Here is a 26,171-nt window from a genome sequence, read left to right on the forward strand (position 1 = left end):
AAAACTTTGGTTAGGCCACACTTGGAGTACTGTGTGCAGTTCTGGTCTCCCCATTACAGGAAGGATGTGGAGGCTTTGGAGAGGGTGGAGAATGCTGCCTGGATTATAGAGTATGAACTATAAGAGGCAGGACTCGAGGGATATGGACATTTTCTAGGTAGGAGGGATTAGATACGTCGGCACAACATTGTGGGCTGAAGGGCCTGTTCTGTGTTGTACTGTTCTATGTTAAACGTGGATTATCTCCCTGGAGTATCAGAGGCTGAGGGGAGACCTGACAGAAGTTGATAAAATTATGAAAGGCATAGATGGGGTAGACAGAATAAAAATGTCGAATACTAGAAATGTAGCTTTAAGGTAAGAGGGGGAAAGTTTAAAAGGGGATGCGCGGGGCAATTTTTAAAATACAGGTGGTGCCTGGAACTTGCTGTCGGGGTGGCAGTGGAAGCTGACATGATAGTGACATTCAAGAGGCTTTTAGATAAGCAAATGAAAATGCAAGGAATGGAGTGATATGTGTAGGCAGAAGAGATTAGTTTAATTTGGCATCATGCTCAGCACAGACATTGTGGGCTGAAGGGCCTGTTCCTGTGCTGTACTGTTCGATGTTCTATGAAAATGTTAACTGAATTGTGGCCAGGTGATCCATTCTCATCAACTACAGGAGAATCAGAAGAGAAAACCCTGAATGCAGTAAGGGCTGCTCAGAGTCAAGTCCAACAAGCTGCTGACATGGCACCAAGTACTGAGTACAACTCAGTAAGAGCATCCAATTGTCTTCTAACACAGACACTCTTAAAGGCCACAGATCCTCAAAGAAAATAGCTCTACTGAAAATACAGGCAAATCATCTGCAGTTGTTTCAAAAGCTCGGCAGGATTAGTGGTGCACTACCCCCGATATCCCAGGGTAAATATTGTCAGAGGAGGCTCTAGACATTATGGAGAGCCTGGCTATTCTGGATGAGCTGGATATCAAATCCATATGGTGGACCCCAGAGCAGCTGTAATGGACAAGACAGGCTCAAATAACTTGGGTCTCTATGCTGCGGAGTGTGGAGGACTTGCAAGTAATTGGATCAGTTTATAAGATGATGAAATGGTTGAATAAATAGTTTGCTTTGATTAAGTAGATTGGGCAGGACTTGGACAGAAGGTGGGGGGGAGGGTGTCACAATGTTAAGTTATATAAAGGCAGAACAAGATTAGACGGCTGGGAGGTGGTAACTTTAGAGAATTATTTGTGGGACAAACTAGTGACTCACCAAATTCCTTCAAGCTAGAGCTGGAGCCATTTCAGGCTTGTTTGAGGTGGTGAGGGAATGGAGGGAGAGGGTTAGAGAGTTAAAGAAAATAAAAATCTATTTTCTTCTCTCCTTCTCCTCCCCACCGTGGTTATCTGTTTTCTTCTCTTTCCCCAAGATATTTCAGAGGAATAGGGAGAGTTTCTAATCAAAGTATATTACAAGCAATAATTTTTTACCTCCCATTATTGAGCGATCCAATACCAGAGGGCATGCATTTAAGGTGAGGGGGGTAGGTTCAGAACAGACGTGAGGGGTACGTTTTTATTACTGAATGAGTGGTGGATGCCTGGAATGTGTTGCCTGATAGGGTGGTGGAGGCAAATTCATTGGAGACTTTTAAGAGAGGCTTGGATGGGCACATGAATGAGAGGAAAAGAGAGGGATACGGGCATTCCGTAGGTAAGAGGGAATAGCTATGTCGGCACAACATTGTGGGCCGAAGGGTCTGTTCTGTGCTGTACTGTTCTATGTAAAATGACATCACACATGGGCCTGACCAGGTAGCCCATTGGTCATTCCATACCATTTTTAAACATGTTTATCTAGTTATACAATTACATCTTTAATACTTCAGAAAGATACCTCTGATAACATAGCACCCCTTCAGTGATGGTAATGTGAACAGATCTTTGGTGGTTAGGTTTATTTGTTTAAACCTGGTTCTGAAATGGCCCTGCACCCAGTATGGCCTTGTTACAGTTTCAATTCCTGAGTGTTGTGGCACAGCTCTTTCTGATTTCCTCTGGCTTACATGCATCTGCACATGACATGTTCAAGCTCAAACACAGACAACCCCAAAGCTAGTATATTCATCTGGACAAATGAATGTATAACTACTTCTCTACCATGTACAGTTGACCCAAACGCCAGAGGAGCAAACGTGGAACCGTGTTAGTCTGCCCAAGTATAGAGTCAAATAGGCTCAGTTGTACACCCTGCTCTAAAATGGAGAAGTTGATTATAAAGAGAGTCTGGGTCAAAATACTCCAACTTGTTGAACTTAACAACATGGCATTTTAAAGGGAAAAAGAAATCCTGTAGAATGTTCTTTTCAAAAGCAAAAGTTAGAGAATATCAGCTCCCCCCCCCATGGCAAATATATGGCCCACTAGGGTACCAAAACACCTAGAAAAACAGCATTCCAGATGTTACTCTGCTGACATTGCTTAGCTACAGGCGTTAGTAGGTTCAATATTTAGGGTTATTGGCCTGAGAAGATGAGCCCCTCATCATTAGGGCTGGGTTAAGCTCAGCTGCAATGCCCTCCGTGGTTAAATAATCTACCAATCACAAGCTTACATGTAAATAATGAACACATATATTCAACTACTTTGCAGATGTGTAGCTTATGGAAACACCTACAGAAAGCCTATGTTTTGGGTAGAAAGAAAATGGGATGGTGGATTAGAATTGGTTTGTTAGCATTCCAAATCAAAAACACACTCCTCTTCTAAAAGGTACAATCACATGGATAACAGCCAGCTTCTTGGCCATGCTGAACCACAAGATCCTAGAATCTCATAGCTCAGAAACTGAACTGGAGTAGCTATGTACATAATGCCATATACACAAGAGCAGGTCAGAAGCTAGGAATCCTCACCTCCCAATTTCCCGACGCCTGCCCACTATCTAAAGGCTCAGTTCCGGAGTGTGATGGAACACACTCCACTTGCCTGGACGAGTGCAGCTTCAACAACATTCAAGAAGCTTGATACCATACAGGACACAGCAGCCAGCTTGATAGGCACTCCATCCACAACCACTCAGCCCACCACTGACACACAGTAGCAGCAGTTGGACCATCTACAGGATGTCCTGCAGCAACTCACCAAGACTCCTTAGATGGCACCTTTCAAACCCACCACCTCTACCAGCTAGAAGGACAAGGGCAGCAAGAGCACAGGGAACACCACCACCTGGAAGTTGCCCTCCAAGCCACACACCATCCCAACTTGGAAATATATCATCATTCCTTCACTATCACTGGGTCAAAATCCCTCAACTCTCTTCCTTACATTATTTTGGGGATACCCACACCTCAAGGACTGCAGTGGTTCAAGGCGGCAGCTCACCACCACCTCCTCAGTTAGGGATGGGCAATTAACTGCTGGCTCAGCCTGCAAAGCCTATATCCCTTGAATGAATAACAAATAATGGCAGTGTGATTTTAAAGCACATCCAGTAAAGAAGTGTTTAAGAAGGTAGTAAAGCACATCCAGTAAAGAAGTGTTTAAGAAGGTAGTAAAGCACATCCAGTAAAGAAGTGTTTAAGAAGGTAGTAAAGCACATCCAGTAAAGAAGTGTTTAAGAAGGTAGTAATGCAACAGCACTTGAATAAATATCAAAAGAAACCTCAGCCACGTCTCCAGTCCTCAAAGTGGGGTTACAGCAGCAAGTTTGTCAACCACGTGTAGCAGAACCAAATCCAATCCCATTCTTCTTGTTTTCACAACTGGCTAATTCTCCCTCTACCTCCCTCCCAAGCCAGCAAGGGAACTATCAAGGCTGCACAGCCTAGCTGAGATCTGGAGACACAGGAGACTGCAGATACTGGAATGTAGAGCAAAAAACACACCGCTGGAGGAACTCAGCGGGTCAGGCAGCATCTGAGGGGGGAAAATGGACAGTCGATATTTTGGGTTGAGACCCTTCTTAGTGTGGATGACCTAGTGACAATATGGGTATGGGTAGGTCATTTACCAACTAAGGTTCGCTTTTTCTGTTGATCTTCAGGAAACAAGGAGCTGTCATTATTTTCACTATCCTTTAGAGCTGAGAAACTGCTACAGCAGTTCAAGGCTGTATCCTACCATTAATTTCTCAGGGGCAGTTATGATGGGCCTTGTCAGAGATAACTACATGAATAAACAGAGTGCAGCAGGGATGCCACTATACTACTTGTAAAGCATGTACTTCACACACTGCAGCTAGTAAATGAAGAAGTACAAGGCAAGTAAGGCAAGATAATATGTGGTTTCTACACATTTCCGCCTGCAGCAGCTGAACTAGTTTTCATTTTGAAAAGGAGCTTGGAAAAAAAATTGCAAAGGCAAGTAGTATATTAACAGTTGTAAACCATGTAACCACATCCTGAGTTAGTTGATTGGCAAAAAGATGGACAATTTTGAACTGGTATTTGAAACAGATTTAGGGCATACATTAGGAAGTTAGAATTGCACATAATTCAAATATTCAGCTGAACATTTGAGCTAGCACTTAATGCTTCACACAGGCCTCCACCCACCTTACTTCATCTCAACCAATCTACTTAACCTTGCATTCACTTCTCCCTCATATTCATTTCAAGGGTAAGAATACAAGTTCTTCTCCATGCAGCATTCTAATGAAAAGAGATCTGTCCAAACCCCTTGGAGCCCAGTTTCAAGACTGTTAAATTATTCCTCAAATCAATTAATAAAAGGTGCTGCTTCCACCAGTTCACACCATGTATGAAAATAAAGAAATCATTTCCATTTATAAAGTGTTTTTCATAACCTCAGGATATCCCAAAGCACTTCCCAACCAATGAAACACCAGGAAATAGATTAGACATTGCATGTACAGAAAGCTCTCACAAACAACAAAGGTAAAAGACTAAGAAATAAGTTTTAGTGTTTAATTGAGAATAAATATTCTTCAGTGTATTGGAAAGAACATCCCTGCTCTTATTCAAAGAATACTATGGTGGCTTTTACCTCCACCTACAGAAAAACAGGGCAAAGGTATCTTTTTTATAAATATAAAAGATTGCCCGTAATAATCCAGCATTTCGTCAGTCTAGCACCAGATTATCAGCCCCAGCTTCATGCTTGAGCAGATTACATTCCCATTCAGAAAAGAGTAACATGCACTGAGCCAGACTTAACACTAACTCACCACATTCAACAGCACAATATCTGTAATCTTTGTCGAACTGGCAGTGGGAGGCAGGTGTGGAAACAGCAAAGTGAGAACTTTTCAGCACACAAAATGAAGGCAGTATTTCAAAACACCCCGTAGACAACTGTGACAGACCAGCACAGGCAGCTGCATTGCTTCCACATAGCTTCACTATAATCCTGCGACAGAGTTTGATATGTGCACTTCCCTTTTTCGTCCTGCTTGCTTATTCTTATAACCTCCTCCCCCAAGATTCTCTCTCACTGACTACAAGCAGACAACTGCTTTTGAAATGGTTTTCCTTTCTGCCTCCGTATTTCTCCACTTCTCACTGAAAACTAGCCCTCATTCAGTCCCACTGACATCAGCAGTGTTCTTGGACTTAATTTACCACTGAGTCAGTTTGAAAAACTCTGGTGAGAGAACCAAGTGCAATCAAGGCCTCCCCCAATAGTTCACAGGCCTAGAGGAGGGGCACCCTGAAGTCTACTCCAAAGCCCTCAGTGACATCGTCAGTTCTGAAACTGGGTTTATTCCTCTACTTCTGTGTACCATCTCTGACTGGGACACTAGATTGGTTGCTAAAACCATTAGATCCTAAAGCAATCAGAACAACCAACCATTAAAATAAACAGCTCTAAATATGTCAAATCTGAATTTGTTTTTTTTGTCAATGACAGATGATGCATCAGTTTGTCAAATGAATTTGTATGAAATAAACAGCTCTAAATATGTCAAATCTGAATTTGTTTTTTTTGTCAATGACAGATGATGCATCAGTTTGTCAAATGAATTTGTATGATGGATCATTATTAGAATTCTTCAAACCTGGGCTACCTTCTCAGATTTGCAGAGTTCTGTTCCACCAAAGTTCACCAAATTTTGTAGATGATTAGACCCACACCCAAATTTGGCAGCACTCACCATGAAGTTTTCATTTATTCAACAATTTCTTATCCAGACCCTTGGCATTACTACCACTACTGCTAGGATTGAGAGCACATTGACACAAATGCTTCATGAAGATTGGACCTTAAAGCTGCAGTACAGTGTGCACTTTAACTGTATCATGAAATCTTCAGTGCACTGTTCAGAAAATGCAGGAAATATACAACAGGTCCATTTGTCAGACAATTCTGATGAAGGAGTTCTAATCTTGGATGTTTTGAAATTTTATTTTTAAAATATCTTAAAACTACTTTATCAATATGAAATTTAACTACAGCATATACCCATATCATCTTAATTGTACCAACAAACACACCCCAAAACCTTTACACGCTATACAACATACAGCTCGCTGATGAATGATTTTCACACATACCTTTTATGGGCGCAGAATACACTGAACTGTTGCTTCATGGCCAGGGGGTAGGGTGGAGAAAACAGCACTCGTCTGGTTCCATTCTTAGCTACCCTGTTGTAGTCAGAGAATTACCCGTGAATTCCATCTACAGGTAATTTCCTGTTACCTCCAGTATCCTCCCCGAGGATCTAACCTTGGCTCCCTATATCTCATTTACACAATCCTACTAAATGCTGACATCTCCATTGTTCCTAGATTGTCAGAGGGGTTTTCCAACATCCACTGCTAGATGTCTTCAGCCCGTCACAAAATCTGTTCCCTCATTCCATCCCTCTCCCTGGCAACCGTCTAAGAACAAACCAGACTGCACACAATCTTGGGTGTCACCTTCAGACCACCTTTCATGCCACCACTAAACCACCCATGGAAGAGTGCCCCACTCCACGGAAGAGTGCCCCACTCCACCACTCATCCATTTCTTGGTTAACTCCAGACATTATTCCAACATGTTCCTCACTAACCTCCCTTGTTCTACCCTCTCCAAAACTTTTGTTGGTCACCTTCTAACTTGCAGAAAGTTCTATTTACCTCAGCCACTGGCCTAAACTCTTAAATTATGAAACCGTCAACCTCATTTTCAAATACCTCCATGGCCTTGTCCATTTCTGTAACCACCAGCAACGTCATGCAACCCTCATATCTGTATCCAATTGACTCTGTGCTTTTGCTCATCTCTGATTTTCATCAATCCACCACTACCTTCCGTTATTAAGTCTGAGCATTCCTCTCTAAACCTTGCTGCCTCTCTACATTTAAACTCTGTAAAGCCAACTACTTTCACCAAATGTTGTTGATAACTAAAAGAGAATGCCTTGGGACAATGCAAAAGGCACACTATGAATATTCTTGGCTGCGAATTTCAACAACAAAAAAAAAGCTGGACTTGTCAGACATTCACTTCAAGCCTGCTATTTTTAATCAAGTGCCCAACCCAAGCCTTCGACCCACAGAGTGTGATCTTTTTTGCCCTGCCCAAGAACTCCAAACCCAGAAGGAAATACACGTGGGTATAATAAAAATTCTCCTTCGCTTCCTCTGTATTCAATATCACTGCATCATCCCCACAAGAGCCAAGCCAGCACCTGCTTAGCTTGAGATCAGACAGGATCAAGGGTTTCCAACAGCTGGAAATTATGCACATAGCAAAAACTAACAGAGTTATTAATATTGCTGACAGGACACTACCTTTAAATCTTCCCAATATGCACAAAAACAAGTTTGACAGACTAACATTTCCCTCCTCATTTTTTCTGAAAACACTGACTCACATTCAGCTCTGTGGTGCCCGGGCATGCTGTTGTAATACATGAAAAATACCCCAACTATTTTTCTTGTTCAATAAGGCTATTCACTCACAAAGAATATCACAGCCCAGATCCCATTCACGTCTGATATCCACATTTTGCAGTAGCAGGGAGAGTGAGGAGTTGTCACTGGTGAGTGACCAGAGGCAGCAACTGACTGTGACTCAGAATTTTCCTCAGCCCAGGATACAAAGGACAAACTGTTACACCCTAAACCAGCTCAGCACAGACCAGAGATTACACCTGGAACTTTATGGTCTGTATAGTTATAGTTCACACTGGGTGGCCCAGGCTCCACCTCCCTACCTAGTAAGCATAAACAGAAGTCAATAAAAATGTCTTGCTATTGACATCACACAACCTCGCCAATCACTAAATAAAATCCAACAGCATGTATTTCTTCATATAATGCATGTAGAAACATGAGTTCTTATCTAATTTTCTCTTAAGTCTTCAACTGCTCACTATGCTTTAGTCAAAGAAGCTTCAGGACATCTGTACTTGCATTGCCTCAATAACAATTTCCCCCCACATGTAGATACACAAGAACATGGGTAATAGGAGGCTGTTCAGTCTCGAGGCTGCTCCACCATTCAATAAGATCATGACTCATCTTTTATCTCAGCGCCACTTTCTAACAAGGTTGGTGAACTACTTGTGGGGGACTTCAAGCAAAAACTTGCTGCCTTCATGCTGTGGCAGAGACCATAAGGAACATGTGGGTTTATTCAAAATTAAGCTATGTGTAAATCCATTGCTTCATGCACTACAGAGGCACACTCGTCAGGTTGGCTTCAGGTTTGCTTTCTAACTAGTGCTAAATGAGTTAATCTCAATTAAAGCACTGGTTAGACCATAAGTGGAGTATTGTGTCTAACTTTGGTTACCCAAGTTTAGGATGGATGCAAATATTCTAGAGGGTGCAAAAAAAGTTACTAGAATGATTCCAAAGAAAAATGATTTCAGATAAAACATCAAAGAGATGATGATGAGATTGTTCTTCCTGCAGTAAAGATACTCGATAGGTATGTACGAGGCAACGACTGGTGTAGAGGGAAGCTTTCCACATTAGCAGGTGGTTCACTAACTAAGGGAACAGATTTAAAACTTTTGGCAAATGATACGTGGGGAATTTTTCCTCAAAGAACAGATTTAAAACTTTTGGCAAATGATACGTGGGGAATTTTTCCTCAAAAAAAGTTATGATCTGAAATTCACTGTTCAGGAGAGCGGCAGAAAAAGACTCATTCAGTGCTATCAGAAGGCGATTAGAAAAGCACTTGGAGTTATAAGGAAAGAACAGGAGAGTGGGGCTGAAAAGAGCTGGCAAATACTCAAAAGGTTGAGTGGCCTTCTTTCACACTGCAACAGTTCTAGGATGCAATTCTGTGATGAGATGGTAACTGGCTGTAATCCAGCAACCAACCACAGCACCCCTTTTCCCTCCTCGAGAAGATAGACATGAGTGCATGTTGGTTGAAGACAGGAATGTACGCTACAATTTAAAATAAAATCATGCTTATAAAGTACTCAGGAAAAATAAAAATAATTTAAAAGAGGAAAATTTCTGAAGCATTTATAGGGAACACAAAAACAATATGAAAAATGGTGGGGGGGAAGAAAAGTACTGTGATGTTCATCCAATATTCCAGACTTTTCCTTCAGGGAATATTGAGAAACTGAACTGCAATCTTTAAACACAAATTAACTTTAATCTCCCACGGACATCTGGAATTATATCACCACATTTGCATTCTGGCAACCCAAAGCATCCTTCATTTTCATCATCCTTGTTCCAACACAGAATTAGCTGGTCTGGTTTCTGAGCTTTGATTATTTAACTCTACAGGAAGATGTATATAAACATCGCAAATCAACCCGCCTTTAACCTCGCCCATGCTGAATTTTTCTAGCAGACTCACTTAGCTTAAGAACTAATAAATGACACAACAATAAAGAATGCATGCATATTTCTCTCACTGCTTAAGTATATTTCGCAGACTATTAGGAAGCCTTAGTAACAACATACCCCATCTTAATTCAATTAGAATTACCAATATGCAAATTAATCTCTCTTGCCAAGTATTAACATACCACTGGTTCAGAAAAATTTTATTTCTATTAACCTGACAGAAAAATACAAGAGAGAAGCATGATAAAATTAAAAGCATAATACAATTGAAAAAGTAAAAGCTGGAAACACTCAGCAGGTCAGGCAGAATCTGTGGAAAGGGAAACAGTTTGTTTTTGATGACAAGTCTTCAAACTGATGTGTTAACTCTTTTTGGAGACAAAAGACTGCAGATGCTACAATCTAGAGCAACAGACAAGATGCTAGAGGAACTCAGCAGGTCAGGCAGCATCTATGAAGGAAAATGGGCAGTCAACGTTTCTGGTTGAAACCCTTCATCTGGATCCTCCAATCCAGATAAATTCAATCCAAAATGTTGATGTCCATTTCCCTCCATAGATGCTGCCTGAATTCCTCCAGCATCTTGTGTTGCTATTAACTGTTTCTCTTTCCACAGATGCATGACCCAAGTATTTTCAGCATTTTCTGTTTTTAGCATCTGCAGGTTTTTGATTTTTACTAAAGCAACAAACTTCCACTGCAATACAGAAATCTAATTATGTCTTTCCCGTAGAGAAAAATACATTTCTTAACTCACTTCACAATATTTTGGTTTACCTCCTATTAATAATCAAATTTTCTTCATTGCAAGCTGTGACTCAGTTGGCACCATCTCATCTTTAAGTCAGAAAGTTTTGGTTTCAAGCTCCACTTGAGACTCAAGAACAAAAATCTAAACTGACACACCTATGCACAACTCAGTCTTTTGGGTGGGATTATGGGCACTAAAGGGTCCATGGCATTATTCCAGAAAAGTGTAACAGAAGAGAAAGTATCCTGTATATCCTTGTACTAATATTTATCCCTCAACCGCATCACTAAATCTATTTATCATAGAATTATCACACACCGAAAACCATTTGGCCCATTGGGTGTATTCTGGCTCATTGTAGAGCAATCCAATTAGTCCCATTCACCCACTCTTTCTCCAAAGCTCTGCAAATTGTTCACTCTCAAATATCTATTCAATTCCCTTTTGAAGACACTGATTCATTGTGTTTCCAACAACCTCACCTGGACAACTAATTCCAGATCCTAACTCCTTGAGTTAAAAAGAAAAGTTTTTCCTCACATTGTTCTTGTACCTTTGCTCAAAACTTTAAAATGTGTCCCTTACTGCATTAACCATCCGCCTCCCATGATTTATCCTATCAAAAGCAGTCACAACCTTGCACATCACAATCATGTCCCTTCCCAAATGTTCCTCACTCCAAAGAGAATCCAGCTTTTCTCTTCTATCTATTCATGACCACAAATGCTATTCAGGGATCTTTCTGTGCACATTTCATAACTTAATTTCTCAGAATGTGAGCTTCACTGTCAAGGGCTGCACTTATTGTGAGCCATATTCTTCAACCACTTCGATCCTTCTGGAGTTGGACCTTGCAAATCCCCATCAATTGACCAGTCAAAGTGGGAGGGGTATTCCAAATGGCATTAAGAACCTTGGGAGTACACAGAAGCCTTGTGTCAACAGGGGAGAGAGCACACTATTTCATCTACCAGCCCCATCAAGAACCTTCTGCCCTATCTGCAGTTCCCACATCAGTCTGCTCAGTCACTTCAGAAGCAGGGTGGAAACAAGTAATCCTCAGTCCTGAGGGACTACCCTAGAAGGTGCTGGTGATGCTCCCACAGTGATTTTGTGTGGGGAGTTCCAGGACTTAGACCCAGCAGTGATGAAGTAACAGTGATACATTTCCAAGTCAGGATGGTGTGCGACTTGGGGGAACATCCGAACCACCAAGAATCATAGAAGCAATCGTAATGACATCTATCTATCCCAATCCCATTTGCCCACATTAGAGGCCAGGTCCCTCTATGCCTTTCTTATCCAACTACCTGCCCAAGTACCTTTTAAACAGTGTAACTGTATCTGCCTCCACTATCTCCTCTGGCAGCTCGTTCCAGATATTCACCACCTTCTGGTGAAAAACTTACCCCTCAGATCTCTTTTAAATTTCTCCCTTGTCTCGTTAAACCAGTGCCCTCTGATTCTAGACTCCCCTGCCCTGGGGAAAAGATTCTGACTATCCATCCAATCCATGCCCCTCATAGTTTTGTAAACTTCTATAAGGTCACCCCCTCAGCCTCCTACGTTCCAGTGAAAATAAACCTACCATATCCAATCTCTCGTTATAACTACAGCCCTACATACCAGGCGACATCCTGGCCAACCTCCTCTGCACTTGCTTCCACATCCTTCCTGTAGTGTGGCGACCAGAAGTGTACACAATACTCTTAAGTGCGGTCTAACCAAAATCTTTTTACAACTGCAACACTACGTCCCCAGAGGAGGACGAGATGAAGTTTGGGAAGTGGTGTCAGAACAGTCAAGGCAGGGAACTGCAGTGAACAACATCTGGAAACTCCAACCGCGGTACATGGTACACACTGCAGCCACGTTCTACATTACAACCGTGGGGACTTCATATAAAGAGTACAGGACTTCATATAAAGAGTACAGGACTTCATATAAAGAGTACAGGACTTCATATAAAGAGTACTGTGGGTCACCTAGGTGTGGAGGAAGTCGCATTTGAAACAGAAATCTTCACCTCAAAGCTGCCACAACCTTCAGAAAAAGTTCAATCTCAGAAATAGGCGAAGGAGAAACCAAAATAACGCTGCGGACAGGAGATTTTCCCCTGAAGTTACTTCAGGGCTGCCACTGCACCAGTCAATTTGGCCAGCCGCTTCCTACCAAAGCTATTGCGCAGCGCTCTGCCAAACACACGACGCGCCGACTTAAAAGAGGCATTTAAATAGCAACATTTCCCACTTCAACAATACACACTTTTAAAAGACTTACCGCTTCAAAATTGGTTCATCATAAGAGCAAAGCGGAAAGGAAACCCCACACCCGGGTGGAGTGCCCGACAGGATGAGCCAAGGCCCCGCCGCCTTCCCACACGTCAATCAAGCCGGCGCCTGTACCTGATTGACAGCCGGCCATATCCAATCGGTGATCTCATCCCCGCCTGAGGGTGGAGGTTGCCGCCGCGTAGGGGCGGGAGCGGGGGCGGGCACTGGTTTTTGATTGACGGGTGAGCGCGAAGCCGCGACGCGATTGGCCGGTTGGGCGCGGGGTGAAAGGGCAAGGTGGATTGGCGCCATTTCTCGCTGGCCCGAAACGCTTTCGGCGCCTGTTTCAAAGAAGTTTTTCTCCCCGCGTCGTGGGGTAACCGTGGGAGCGGACCGGGGGGAGGGGGGGAAAGGATCTGCCGCAGCCGAAATCTCACCTTAAAACATGTCGTCCATAAGGAATGCGGCGTAAGTTTAACTGACGCCTTTTCCTTTTTATTCTGAAAGCCATTCAGCAGAGGAGGCTTCCCCTCCGGCGGGCCCCGCTGTCGCCGTAAATGTGAGGGGGCAGAAGGGGGGGCAGCGAGATGTGGCTGCACTGCCTTCCACCCCAGGGCTCTTAAAGGTAAGTGTGTGGCTTCCAATTCCCATTGATGTCTGTCAGTATTCTTTGGGGGCGAGTTTTGCTCCGAAAGAGGTCTCGATCCTTTGTCGTCCATTGAAGTCATAATATTTACTCATTTAACGTGACATACTTTAATGTGTGTATTTCTGACTGATTCTCGTGCATCTAAGCCAGTGACCGCGTTACACTTGTCAAATGCTCTTGGCTTCTACTCCCGCAGGTTTCTAAGTGATAAGGGGGGAAGATTGCTGATATGGTTGGGATTCTTGCTATGGCTGATACAGTGGAGGAATATGATCAGGTGAGGATCTGCTCTGTTTTGTTGAACGCTGGGCATGTTGGACTGGGGAGAACACTGACATTGGATGGGTAGGCCACAACGTTCGGATGCTTGACACAAGACTCCCAAAACAGGCGCTTTGTTCTGAGCTCCTTCGTGAATGATTACCGGGTAAACACGAAATTTGACGGTTCTCAAAACTTCGTTGGGAAAAAAAGACCTAACGTACCCACTGACGTATGGGAATGCTTAGTCCATGGATGTTCAAAGTGGAAAAAGAGCATTTGGATTGACACTGAGAACCTTGAGTCCATTTTTTAGGAGCACAAAGAAGCCCAACATAAATGACAGAAGGAACACACTACCAAACTATCTACCCACCCATCCCATTAAGCACCTCCTGCCCCATTTGTGCCAGAGTCTGTTGGACCTATGTTAGCCTCATCAACTTCAGAATCTACAGGACTGGTGTGGAACCAAATCATCATTGTTTGTGAGGGAAAGGAAAAGTTATATAAATATGTTTACGTTTTTATTTATTGCTTTACAAATATAAAAGAGCAGGTTAACAGAAGCTAGAAGTAACTAGAATATGGGATTTTCTTGTCAAATGTACATTTTTGGATGATCTGCTGGTCTAATTATTAACTAAACAGTAAGTTTTAAAATGACATATCCACGTGTTTAAAAACATTGCTGATCAAGGGGATGAAATGTGAAGGTGAAAGGTGCTGTTAAACGTTAGAATTTATCAATGTTAATATTGATTTTGCAGCCGTGTAAGAAGCAGAGAAAGGATGTTGAGGATTCCCCCACAAACACAATCACAAGCTACTTTTCACCAGTATCCAAATCAGTTGACACAACCTCTCCATCACCCAAGTCCAACAACATACTTGATTACTTCAAGAAAACTCAAAGTGGACAACATGTTGCTTCGCAAACATCAGTTGAATGGGAAGGAAAGAATTTAGCAGGAGTACCTGTGAACAATAGTAAAGAATTAACAGCAGCCTTGGAAGGGAAGAACCAAACTCCAAAGAGGAAACGGTCCAGTAAAAGAGTCAATTTAAGCAAAAGGCTCTTGGCCTCAGATTGCAATGAGGTGTTCGAAATTAGTGATACCAGTGACTCAAGTACTGCAGAAGTATGCGACGTGAGGTCTGGTGTTGGGGTTCTTGGCAGTGATACAGCAGCGCTGATTGCTCAGCTTTGCGCAAAAAGCGAGGAACTGTTTGAAGACAACAAGGATGATGTTTCCATTGATCTCGACACCACTACGCGAAGAAAGACAGCAGCAGGAGCCAGAAAGGCAAGATGCAAAGAATCCATAAACTGTACAAGTAGGAACCTATCGAAGAAAGCACAAAAACAAAAGTTTAGAAGGAAAGAGGTGGATTCCTTCGTACAGTCAGATGTTGAGAGTGTGGCAAAGGATGATTGTTGTGAAAGCAGGGGTGAAGGTTCTGTGACCTCCCAGTTTGTGGCCATTGAAGATGAGGGAACATGTCTCAGTGAAAAAAAATTGGAACCAACTACTGAGGAGACTAGTTCCCAGAACAACAGCACTGTTACTGTATCATTTGAGGAATTCATGAAGAACCAAGAGAGTACAGAGGCGTTGGCTGAGAAAGGAGCTGGAATCCATTCTGAAAGTAGTAAGTCTGGCAGCCTCGTAGAAAATACAAGCTTAACAGTCCCTCAGCCAGTATCTCCTAAAACTGTGACTGTCCATGTCCAGGTTCACCCTAGTCCTGTGTCTACCTTACCTCGCATTTCCAAAGTAAAACAGCAGAAGATAGCATCAATCTTTTTGCGGAAGAAGCCGGACCCTGAAGATGAGGTGGCTGAAATCCAAGAAGCAAGCCCACATTCTGCAGATGCTACTGACCCAGCTCCTCCCAGAAGATCTAATGTTGTGATAGCTGAGGAAGAGCTAGAGTTGTCCGTGTTGGACATAACTGAGAAGAGTCCTGTGAAGGCCAAATCCGGTCGTGCTGAAAGGGAGCAGTTTATGAATGCTTTCAGGCAACCCCTCACTGCGGAGCTGGCAAAAAACGGGGTCAAGAAGGTGATGCAGAAGCCAAGAGGCTCAAAGGAAGGAGTAGCAACAAGTGAAGCAGCTGAGGAAGGTAGTGACAATCCCAGCCAAGAGAAGGAAAATGAGGAATCTATCCAGCCTATAATGTGTGCAATGTCAAGCCAAACCAGTAAAGATTCCAGGGTGAAAGTAATAGACTCCGGAAACACAACTACAACAAGGAAGAAACTGTTAAAATGCAGAAAATGCCCCCAGGACATTGGAAAAGCAGAATGTAAAAATGTAGTTGATCTTGAAGGAGAGGAAGCTGATCCCAGTGTGGAAACATCTGCAGAATCAAGACACTCAGTGCATATTGATCCAGCAACAACTCGATCAAGTGAAACCTGCAGAGTTACAAGGCAAAGCCTTAGGCAGCAAAGAGCTGCCTCTGTCTATTGCCTGACTCCAAATAAGCCCATTGCAGTGGACTGCCTAGGTACTCCAGTCCATGTATCAACACCAAAACGCACACACTGGTCTTCAGAAGAAAACAGCATCTACAAAGCAGAAATGCTTCCTGCCGCCTCTAACCAAAGTCCCTTCAGGTAAAGTGTTTTCGAAATATTTACATTGTCACAGTATTGATTGTATCTACCCGATCAACTTTATACTGCTTTAATATATTTTTATTGTAAAGGTATTTGTTTTTAAATCAATTGTCACCCTTCTGATAACTGTGGCTATGTTCTAATTAGAATTTGTTTAATGCTGAAAGGGGCATTCAATTAGTGTTAATATGGGAACAGTGAAGAGTTAGGAGTGCAAGGAGGAAGGTATCATCACAAGAGCAGTGTAATTTTTGATTGAAAGTTGTGTTGTTAACTGTTATTTTCCAGCCTTGCCATTAATGGAAATAAACGTAGGTTTATATAACACTATGTTTATAACACTAGGCTAAAGTAGTTGTGTTACAGCATAATTGTATCCCAATAGAAATTACAAATAACTTCCTGTAAAACTAAACTCATTATTAAGTCCACCTGATAAATTACACCAAGGAGTGTTGTGTTGTCACATGCTTCTAAAAAGGTTAAAAACTGTAACTGACTTGGAGATCTTTTATCTCGCATGCTTAAATCAAGCTAGTGCTGAATAATTTGGATCCAAGCTTTTTGTTGTTCTTTGTGTGTGGGGATATTTGATGGGAAACATTTTGTCTATTTGTAAATAATTCCAAAGAAATTGACATGATGCATTGATTTTCTTCTGTCTTTTATGCGAACTTGTTTTTTAAACTCAGTTTTCATCTCTCCTTGATGTCCTACTTCCTGCTTTAGTGCAGTTATCTATGAGAGCTCGATTTGGTAGATAGATCTCCAAGCCACCACTCGTTTCCAGTCTTAGAGAAGCAGACTTACAGCTCAGACACAGGTGATTCACTGGTATCCTGCTACAGAGGAATTGCTTACTCTCCCAATGCTCTAATGTCTAGTCATACATGTAGATAAAAATGAGATCATGCTTGGAAAAAAATTTGAATGTAAGATTCTGGGTGTATGCATGATTGTTGATTACATTGGCATTCTATCTTTGCTGAAGTTATGTGTACAATTTGTAGCAGGATTGCTTTATTGGAGGTGGAATCCAGGCAGAGGTCCGTTGTGGAGCCTCTAATGCTGCCCAACTGTATTTAGCTGACTGGAAAGGGAGACTTTTGGTATTTACAGCTGGTTACATTTCTGGATTTACTAAGTAGAGCGACAGAGCTTCCCACTTTGTTTGAGTTGATGCCCAGGCTCCGGTCTTAATGGCTGATAATTTCTGGCAAGATGTGCTTTGGCCAGATGACTTGGAGACAATAAAAAAGCTTTAGAGTAGGGCTTGTTGCTTGTATGTCTGGCTTATAATGACAGTTATAACACTACATTTTAGTAACGCACCCATGGAGTTTATGATGGGGAGGAGGATTAGATTATATACTTCATATGATAATACATTCTTTGATGTGTTTTGACTGGCTTTATATAGAACAGTACAACACAGGAACAGGCTCTTCGGCCCACAATGTCTACATTGACCACGATGCCAATGTAAACAAATCCTATTTGCCTGCACGTGATCCATATCTCCCTTTTCCCTGCCTGGTCATGTGTCTGTTTAAATGCTTCTTAAATGTTGCTGTCATAGCTGCTTCTACCACCTCCCCTAGCTGCTTCTACCACCTCCCCTGGCAGTGTGTTCCAGGCATTAGCCTCGCAAATTACGCACCCCCCCCCCCCCCCTCAGCTATTCCCTCTAGTTTTTTTAAAGATATCTTTATTAGTCACATGTACATAGAAACACACAGTGAAATACATCTTTTTCTGCAGAGTGTTCTGGGGGCAGCCTGCAAGTGTCGCCACGCTTCCGGTGCCAACATAGCATGCCCATAACTTCCTAACCCATTCGACTTTGGAATGTGGGAGGAAACCCACGCAGATGTGGGGAGAACATACAAACTCCTTACAGACAGTGGCCAGAATCGAACCCAGGTTGCTGGTGCTGTAAAAGTGTTACGCTAACCACTACACTACAGTGCCTGCCTATTTGACATTTCAACCCTGGGGAAAAAGACTCTATCTATCCTATCTATGCCTCTCATAATTTTATGTACTTCAATCAGGTCACCTCTCAGTCCCTGACGATGTAGAGAAAACAATCCAAATTTGTGTGATCTCTCCTTATAGCTAATATTCTCCAATCCAAGCAATATACTGATGACTCTCTTCTGCACCCTCTCCAAAGCCTCCACATCCTTCCTATAATGTGACAACCAGAACTGCACGCTGTACTCCAAATGTGGCCTAACCAAAGTTTTATACAGCTGCAACATGACTTCCCAACTTTTATACTCGGTGCCCTGACCAATGAAAGCAAGCATTGCTGCACACCTCCTTTACCACCCATCCACTTGTGTTGCTGCTTTCAGGGAGCTGTGAATTTGCAGCCCAAGATTCCTCTGTATACTTTCCTCTTACATTTGACCTCCCAAAGTGCATCACCTCATACTTGTCCAAATTAGACTCAATCAGGCACTCCTCTGCCAAAACTTCTATCTGCATCCTGCTGTATCCTTTGATCGCTGTTCACAACTCCACCAGTTTTTCATGTTATCTACGAACGTACTAATCACACCTTCATCCGGATCATTAGTATATGTTACAAACAACAGAGGTCCCAGCACTGATAGTTGTGGAACACTGCTGGTCACAGATCTCCAGTCAGAAAAACACCCTTCTACCACTACCCTCTATCTTCTATACCAAGCCAATTTTGGATCCAATTTACCAACTCATTGTGGATCCCATGTGACTTAATCTTCTGGACCAATCTACCATGAGGGACCTTGTCAAGTGCTTTACTAAAGTCCATGTAGACAACATTCACTGCCCTATCCTTATCAGCCATCATCTTCACTTCCTGAAATGTAAGTATATCCTGTCCCTAAGAATTTTCTCCAACAATTTCCCTATTATTAATATTTTGTTCGGTAAGGCTAGGAGGCGATGTGAAGGAAAGTAAATGAACGAGGTACAAATACAGATCAGCTATGGTCTAATAGAATAGCAAAACCAGCTAGAAGGGCTTGAGTGGTCCACTCCATTCCTATGTTTAGATATCCAGATTTCAGATATGTGTCACTGGGTGACTATCCTAAATCCATGACAAGAATTGGAATTTAAGGTTTTCATAAATTAAATCTTTATCCCAGGTTGTTTGAATATGAAACTTGGCACCCAGACGTAGTGATACCTCATTGTAATTGCTCAGTCAAAGTCTTGAAACTCCTTGTCTAAAGAACTCTGTGGGAGCGCATTAACCCAGTTGATCAAGAAGACGTTCACCATTATCCCATGAGCAATTAGAGGTGAAGTTTCTTTTTAAAAGTGAAGAATAGCAAAGATGCATTTTACATTTAAAAACTAGGTAAGTACATGGAGGGGAATATAAAAGAAAGATTGATTCAGTTGGCTGAAGTTGAACAGAAGAATGCTCGAAGAATGCAGTCACTGGCATAGACCAGTTGGGCTGAATAGCCCCTTTCCATGTAGTAGATACTGTGCGATTTCATAGACGGCTTGGGAGACTGTACAAAAATATTGGAGCTGGTGGTATAAAACGTGAACGTAATGTAGAATGAGATCTTGACTCATTTATGTGATGACTTTTCAGAATGAAGTTTACGCGACTCTCTCGGTCGAGATATGCGGAAAAGGCTAGAGAAGTGGATGAGAATTTGGATTTTACTCCCAAAAGCAACCAGGTGTTTGTACTTTTTGCACAAATGTATTTTGAATGTGATGTTTTAGGTAGCCAGCAATGTGTGCAAATTTGAGCAAAGCTGAAGATCTTGAGACTTGCCTTTTTAAGACTGGCTTTGAATTAGCCTAAGTGAAATGATACATCAAAATATGGCAAGATTTTTTAAAAATCTGCTTTCCCACGTTCACAATGTTAGAGTAGCTACTACGTTTCCAGTGTGCTATAGTTAGGTGCAATCATCTTTTTTTGCAGTAGAGTATAACAAGTACCTGATTAGTTTGGTCTAATATTGGATTGGTATGCAGCTAGTACCTCCAGACCACATGTGCTAGGTTTGCATGTTCTTTGCTTGTGGTTCCCATGTATTTGATCTCTGGTATCATCCATGGATCTCTGCGTATCACTCTCACCACTTAGTAAGCAGATTGTGATTTCAGCTCCACTAGATGTGGTTTAATGCACAATTGAAAGAATTCTGCACTGAGAGAAGTGTTTTATTTTTTGGATAAGATGTTAAACCAAAGCCATGTCTGTGTTCTTAGGTAGACATTCCCTGTTTCTTCGAAGAGCTAGGAAGTTATCCTTGATGCCTTTACCAATATTCATTTCTCGATAAAAGGCAGATTATCGGGACAATATACAGTATGTATCTGTTTGTGAGAGGCTGCTGTGCACAAAGTTACCATGCCACTCCATTACATCATTGACTACAGTTTAAAGCAACTTCATTAGCTATAAAGTGCTTTGGAATATTCTGAGGTAGTAATGGACACAATTTCATTGTGAAAACTTTTCTCATTTCTATTTTTCTATTTGTTAATATATTCTATTATGTAACAGATATGCAAATCCAAAAATTTGGCTGAAGCAAAGAGGCTGGTTGAAAAAGCCAAAGCACAGAACAAGTGCAGAAATCGTGCTGAAACCGTTATGCCGCTCAGGCGGTCAACTCGACAGCAAGCCAGATTCAATGGAAAGTCTCACAGGACTGAGGTACAAGTTCTGAAGATTACAGAATAATAGTTTGATAATCTGTTCCAGTTTGGCATTTTAACTACAATTGTACAGTTTGTCAAACAATACCACACATTTTTGTATGCAACTTGTCAGCTGGGGCATTGATTGTGCAGGCTGAGTGTCATTAAACAATATGATGAAGACTGTAACTAATTGTAGGGTGAACCTCAAAAAAAAAACTGGTTGAGTTGTGGACAAGACAGATAAAATTGCAGAAAAATAATATTTACATTTATTATTTGCAGTAATTTACAAAAAGTCAATAGGCATATTCCTTTCTGGAAGAAAAACAGCTTTAACTACAAGCAATTTTACATTTTAAAAACATTTAAATCAATCCACTATATCATGTCAGTGGAGTATTTTACCTCCACTTAGTAACTCTTGTTTATTTTTTGTAACACAACAATTGGCCAACCACAGTTAATTGCTACAATCCAGAATGTGATTGATTTGGTTCACTGGGTTTGCTGAAACTAGTGAATCTTCAGTCTAGGGATTGTGGGTTTATGCCAAACCTCCTGGGGCAGCTGAGGGGGGCTGCAGTTGATATTCCAATCTGTTATGGTGGAAGACTAGTATTGCGAGATCCACAATTTATGCATTATCATGATTTAGGGTTGGCCTTTTTAGTATTTTGAGCTCCAAAATTACTTAGATAAACGTTGACTCTTTAATGTGATTTCTCTCAATTGAATCCTTTAATAGAAGGGTTATTTAACACACTACCTGAACATGGTATTTTGGGCATTGCTACTGGGAATATGCACAACAAAGATGCCTAATAATGATTTCCCGTGGTGGCACCACAGGTTGATTCACTTTGAAAATGACATCGCTTGCCTTGGATATAAACATGCAGCATAGAGGAGTGCCCTTCAGTTCAGTTCAGTCTTCCTCTGTTTTTCTTCCCCATAAATAAGCTTTTTTTTCTTTGAATATCTATATCTGTTTCCCTTCTGAAAGTTACAATCAGCTTCCACCTGTCTTTCGGGCACCCAAATCACAACAAATAAGCCAAAGTAGGGAGGGTGGTTGAGTAGGGAAATCGTGATTCCTGTAGGATATGGGCCTGCACTACAAAACACATGACCATTAAAAACCTTGCCTTTTATGTTGCTAGCACCTATGAGTAAATAGTACGTGGAGTCTGGTATTTCTCATTTCAACCATTCAACTCCCTCCCTATTTTATGTCAATCCTACAGTCTTCAAATTTTAAACTAAAGAAGGACTTCCTTTTTCCTGTACGTCTTTGTTCCTCTCACAGTTGATTGTATAACATTGTATCTTTTCCATCAGCCACACTTTAAACCTACAGTAATTTTTTTTTGAACTCTTGTTATGTAGATGAATTCAGAAACCAAATTGCACAAAGTAGCAAGGAGCGAATAACCAGCAAATGTTTTTCTAATAGTTTCACAAGGAATGTCATTCAGACATGCGACTGCTTGTTTCCAGTCAGATAGATGCATGGAATCTTTAATCTTCACCTGAGATAAATGCATTCAGCTGATGTTCAGTATGTAGGCTTCCACATGAATAACGATGATGTGGTAGGGTGGAGTGGGAGTTTTGGAAACAATTCTGGGAAGGGAGTCCATTTCTTCAAGAAAGGATGGAAATTATATACGTGCTTCATGTTTTATATTTCATATTTCCTTATGACGTAGGCAGCTGTTCAGCCATCTAGTCTCTGCTGGTTCTCAGAGCAATCCCATTCTTCCACTTATTTTTCCTGTAATCTGTCCCCTCAATGTGACCATTAGCACCACCTGATCCTCCCACTACTGATGCTAAGGGTAATTTATAGCAGCCAATTAACCTTCAGGATGTGGGTGGAGACCGGAGCAGCCAGGGATACCCACGAGGTCACAGAGAGAATGTGTAAACTCCACACAAACAGCACCAGGGGTCAGAATTGAACCCAGGTCACTGAAGAGCTAAACTACCTACAGTACCACCGGTGACCATGCTGTTTAATGCTCTTCAAGAGGAGCCATTGCACCAGTGCAGGGTAATCCCTTTGCATGACACATTTCATTTTTAACCAATTATTTGTAATATTTTGCTTATTGTTGAGATTCCCAAATGCCATTAATCCCAAAAATAAGATTTTGGGTAATCCTAAATGAAAACAGTTTGGTGGAATGCTGTTTTCATATATGGCGTCCTAATTGCTGTCAGGTGTATGAGTAATGCTAGTGATGCTATGTTTTATCATTTTGTTTTACGTAGAACTCTGCAATCAACTTGAATTCAAGTACAGAAAGCATCTCATCGTGTAAGATTCTAAATGAAAAGAAACACAAGAAATTGAAAAATTTAAGTGACGTGTTGGGGAAGAATTTGGGTACAGCGTCAGCAGCCAAGAACACGACGGGTTAGTACATGTTGATCAGATATTCTTTCCAGTGTTACTTTCTTGTTCAGCCTAAATCACTCTCTTCCCTGTGAAACATCCTTTGTGGTAATTTACTGAAGGGTGCAGCTTTGTACATATCTGTGGAGTCTATTTTCTTGCTGAGAAATTGGGCTGTGAAACAGTTCCATGCCAATGCCATTGTATAGTAAGGTGAAACAAGCTTTTGAAGTGATATGTTAGTTTTCCCTCCCCCACCCTCTGGCTCCTTCTCAGCAATTTCTTCTGGGAGATGAAACCAAGAATTGCTGAGAGGTGGGAACTGGCATAAAATTATTACTTCTGGAACCAACATGTTGCATGGCTACACTATCCTTGTCTTAAATTTCAGAAGTCACTGCATGAATTCTGAGGATGTACATTCTCAATATTGAGAGTCACTCTTATTCAGTAAGGCAATTGTGCAATACTGCATAAAAATACCTTCCTGGGTTGGGATTATATTGTGCATATTGGCAAGATCCCAAAAGATTCCTTTGTGATGTGACCAATTTACATTTATATAAAACCATAACATAAGAAATCCTTACATTTCAGACTGAATGAATGGAACTGATGTTCTTGAGGAATAGAATTGAAAAGTCAGGAAATTGTAATGGGAGACTGGCTAGCACAGTGTTCAATTAGTTAAGTTTATAAGTAAGAAAGGAAAAAGAGAAACTGAGTGTGCTTCCATAAAGAGGTTGTAACAGTTTGCAAAAGTAAATTGACTTGTACTGAAGAGATTTTTCCATGCAGAATAATTTACCTAAGAAATTGCATGTAGGTATGCAATAACGCTGTTAAGAGTTACTTCTGTTATTGCCACTAGAGTTTATATGACCTTACAAAGTTTGCACTTTGCTTATTTCCTTAATGGCTTTCAAATATGCTATTTTCTTGTAACAAGCTTGAATGTTTTTTGTTTCATTGTAGCTTAGACTGAGAACTGACTGACCTTTTTTATTAATTCATGCCTGTGTTTTAACCTGTAAATTAGGAATGGCCTTCAGAATGCAATTAAACTTTTGTAGCAAATACTTGTAATGATCCAACATAATATTCTTCCATTAACTGCTATTTGACTTCTTAAAGCGGATTTTATTTTGTCTCATCCCACTAATCTTTGTTCCATCTCCCTGGCATGTCTTTTTTTGCAATTTGAATTTTAATATTAAGGATGCAAAAGCATGAGCGGGTCCAGAAAGGCTTGACAAGAATGGTTCCTGGGACGAGAGATTAGTTACAAGGACGGATTAGTGAACCTGGATCTCTTTTCTTTAAAGAAGAGAAGGCCAAGGGGAGATTTGATAGAAGTATGTAAAGTCATAAGGGGTCTGGGCGGAGAGGATAGTGGGAGGTTTTCTCCTTTGGTGGAGTGATCACGGGCTAGAGGTCACCAATATAAAACGTACAGGAAGAGAATTGATTAGTGACATGGGGAAAAGCTTTTATCCAATGTGTGGTTGCAATGTGAAATGTACTGCCTGCAGATCTGGTGGAAGCAGGTTCCTTATTGAGGGAAGAACTCGAGAAGACGGAACTGGAGAATAGTTCTGGTGGATCCAGCCCAGACACAGTGGGCCAAATGGCCTCCTCCTGTGCTATAGCCATTCTAAGATTCTATATTGCTGCCAAAAGCCTCCTCTGTTTCTAAATTCATAGCACGTCAAATGTCATCGCACATCTGTTGGTAGATTGATAGGGGAATATTGTTCATTATTTTTGTCCATTTCCATCTGCGCTGTGCTTGCAAGCCTTTTCCAATTGTTATATTCGAAGTGCATGTGACTTCTTTCATTGTTTGGGTAACTGGTTTGATTTCAATTTTTGTTTTGATCTAGTTGATGTCAAGGTTGCTTCCATATTTTTAGCTAAAAAAGTGGTCAAAGCTCTCCCGTTGGAACCTATCACCATTCTTGATGAGAGCAGGTGAGTAAATTATTAGCTCTGTGTGTACCTTTTTCATAATGAACAGGAGGTAGCCATTTAGTCCATCGTCCCTGCATTAGCACCTTGAAAAATGGGTATTCGATTAGCCCGATTTTGCAAGACCAAGGAATTTATTTCCTTTTTCAATTATTTTTACAATTCTCTATAAAGTTACTAGTGAATTTGTTTCAACTACCATTTCAGGCAGTGCATCCCGGATCAACCTCGCTTTGTCAATAATTCTCCTGGAGAAATTGTTTTACCGGTGTGTTGAAAGTGCCAGATTTCACTCGACCTGTAGATACGGTTATAATATATGGTTATAATTACATGGTTATAATTGTGAACCATGCCATTATAGTACAAAAGACTAATAAAACAGAATCTATGGAAAGAGAAACAGTTAAAGTTTCAGAATAACAGTTTCTCTTTCTGCAGATGCTTCCTGATCTGCTGGGTTTTTCCAGCATTTTCTGCTTTTATTTGAGATTTACAGTGTCTGCAGTTTTTATTTTCATTTGTAGTAGAAAAGAATGGTGTTTATTATGGAAATCAACTCCAAAACTATCATCAAACTTCTTTTTCTTCCCCCCGAAGTTGTAATGGGTCTGAAAACTCTCAGGATATGAAACAGTTCCGAGCTAAGCGTCAGTTTCTCATGAGTGGTTTGCCGGATACCCTGAAAAAGCACATAGCAAAGACGGCAGCAGCGATGGAGATCTATTCTGCCGCAGGCATTTCTTTCCAAACTGTTGTTCATATCCAGCAAAAAAGTCAAGGTGAGAACATAGAACATCACAG

The 26,171-nt window shown here is 41.3% G+C and overlaps 2 protein-coding genes across 5 annotated transcripts in view; one reads left to right on the forward strand and one right to left on the reverse strand.

Moving 5' to 3' along the window:
* Positions 1 to 12,911, reverse strand: part of crlf3 (cytokine receptor-like factor 3) — a 61,065-nt gene extending 48,154 nt beyond the window's left edge. The window contains exon 1 of one of the 2 annotated variants that reach the window (XM_052032961.1): positions 12,799 to 12,911. The gene's annotated coding sequence lies outside the window, so the exon portion shown is untranslated. Of the gene's footprint in view, positions 1 to 5,182; positions 5,300 to 12,798 lie in introns of those variants that run through there. The other variant, XM_052032962.1, reaches the window with a different exon arrangement.
* A 217-nt stretch (positions 12,912 to 13,128) lies between these two features.
* Positions 13,129 to 26,171, forward strand: part of atad5a (ATPase family AAA domain containing 5a) — a 52,235-nt gene continuing 39,192 nt past the window's right edge. For all 3 annotated transcript variants that reach the window (XM_052032949.1, XM_052032951.1, XM_052032950.1), the window contains exons 1-8: positions 13,129 to 13,416; positions 13,637 to 13,717; positions 14,472 to 16,324; positions 19,932 to 20,022; positions 20,862 to 21,014; positions 23,276 to 23,420; positions 25,283 to 25,370; positions 25,968 to 26,149. In XM_052032949.1, the coding sequence (XP_051888909.1) occupies positions 13,670 to 13,717; positions 14,472 to 16,324; positions 19,932 to 20,022; positions 20,862 to 21,014; positions 23,276 to 23,420; positions 25,283 to 25,370; positions 25,968 to 26,149 (2,560 nt within the window). In that variant the 5' untranslated portion in view covers positions 13,129 to 13,416; positions 13,637 to 13,669. The remainder of the gene's footprint in view (positions 13,417 to 13,636; positions 13,718 to 14,471; positions 16,325 to 19,931; positions 20,023 to 20,861; positions 21,015 to 23,275; positions 23,421 to 25,282; positions 25,371 to 25,967; positions 26,150 to 26,171) is intronic.

This window comes from Pristis pectinata, chromosome 18 (assembly GCF_009764475.1).
Source record: "Pristis pectinata isolate sPriPec2 chromosome 18, sPriPec2.1.pri, whole genome shotgun sequence".
NCBI classification, from domain to species: Eukaryota; Metazoa; Chordata; class Chondrichthyes; order Rhinopristiformes; family Pristidae; genus Pristis; species Pristis pectinata.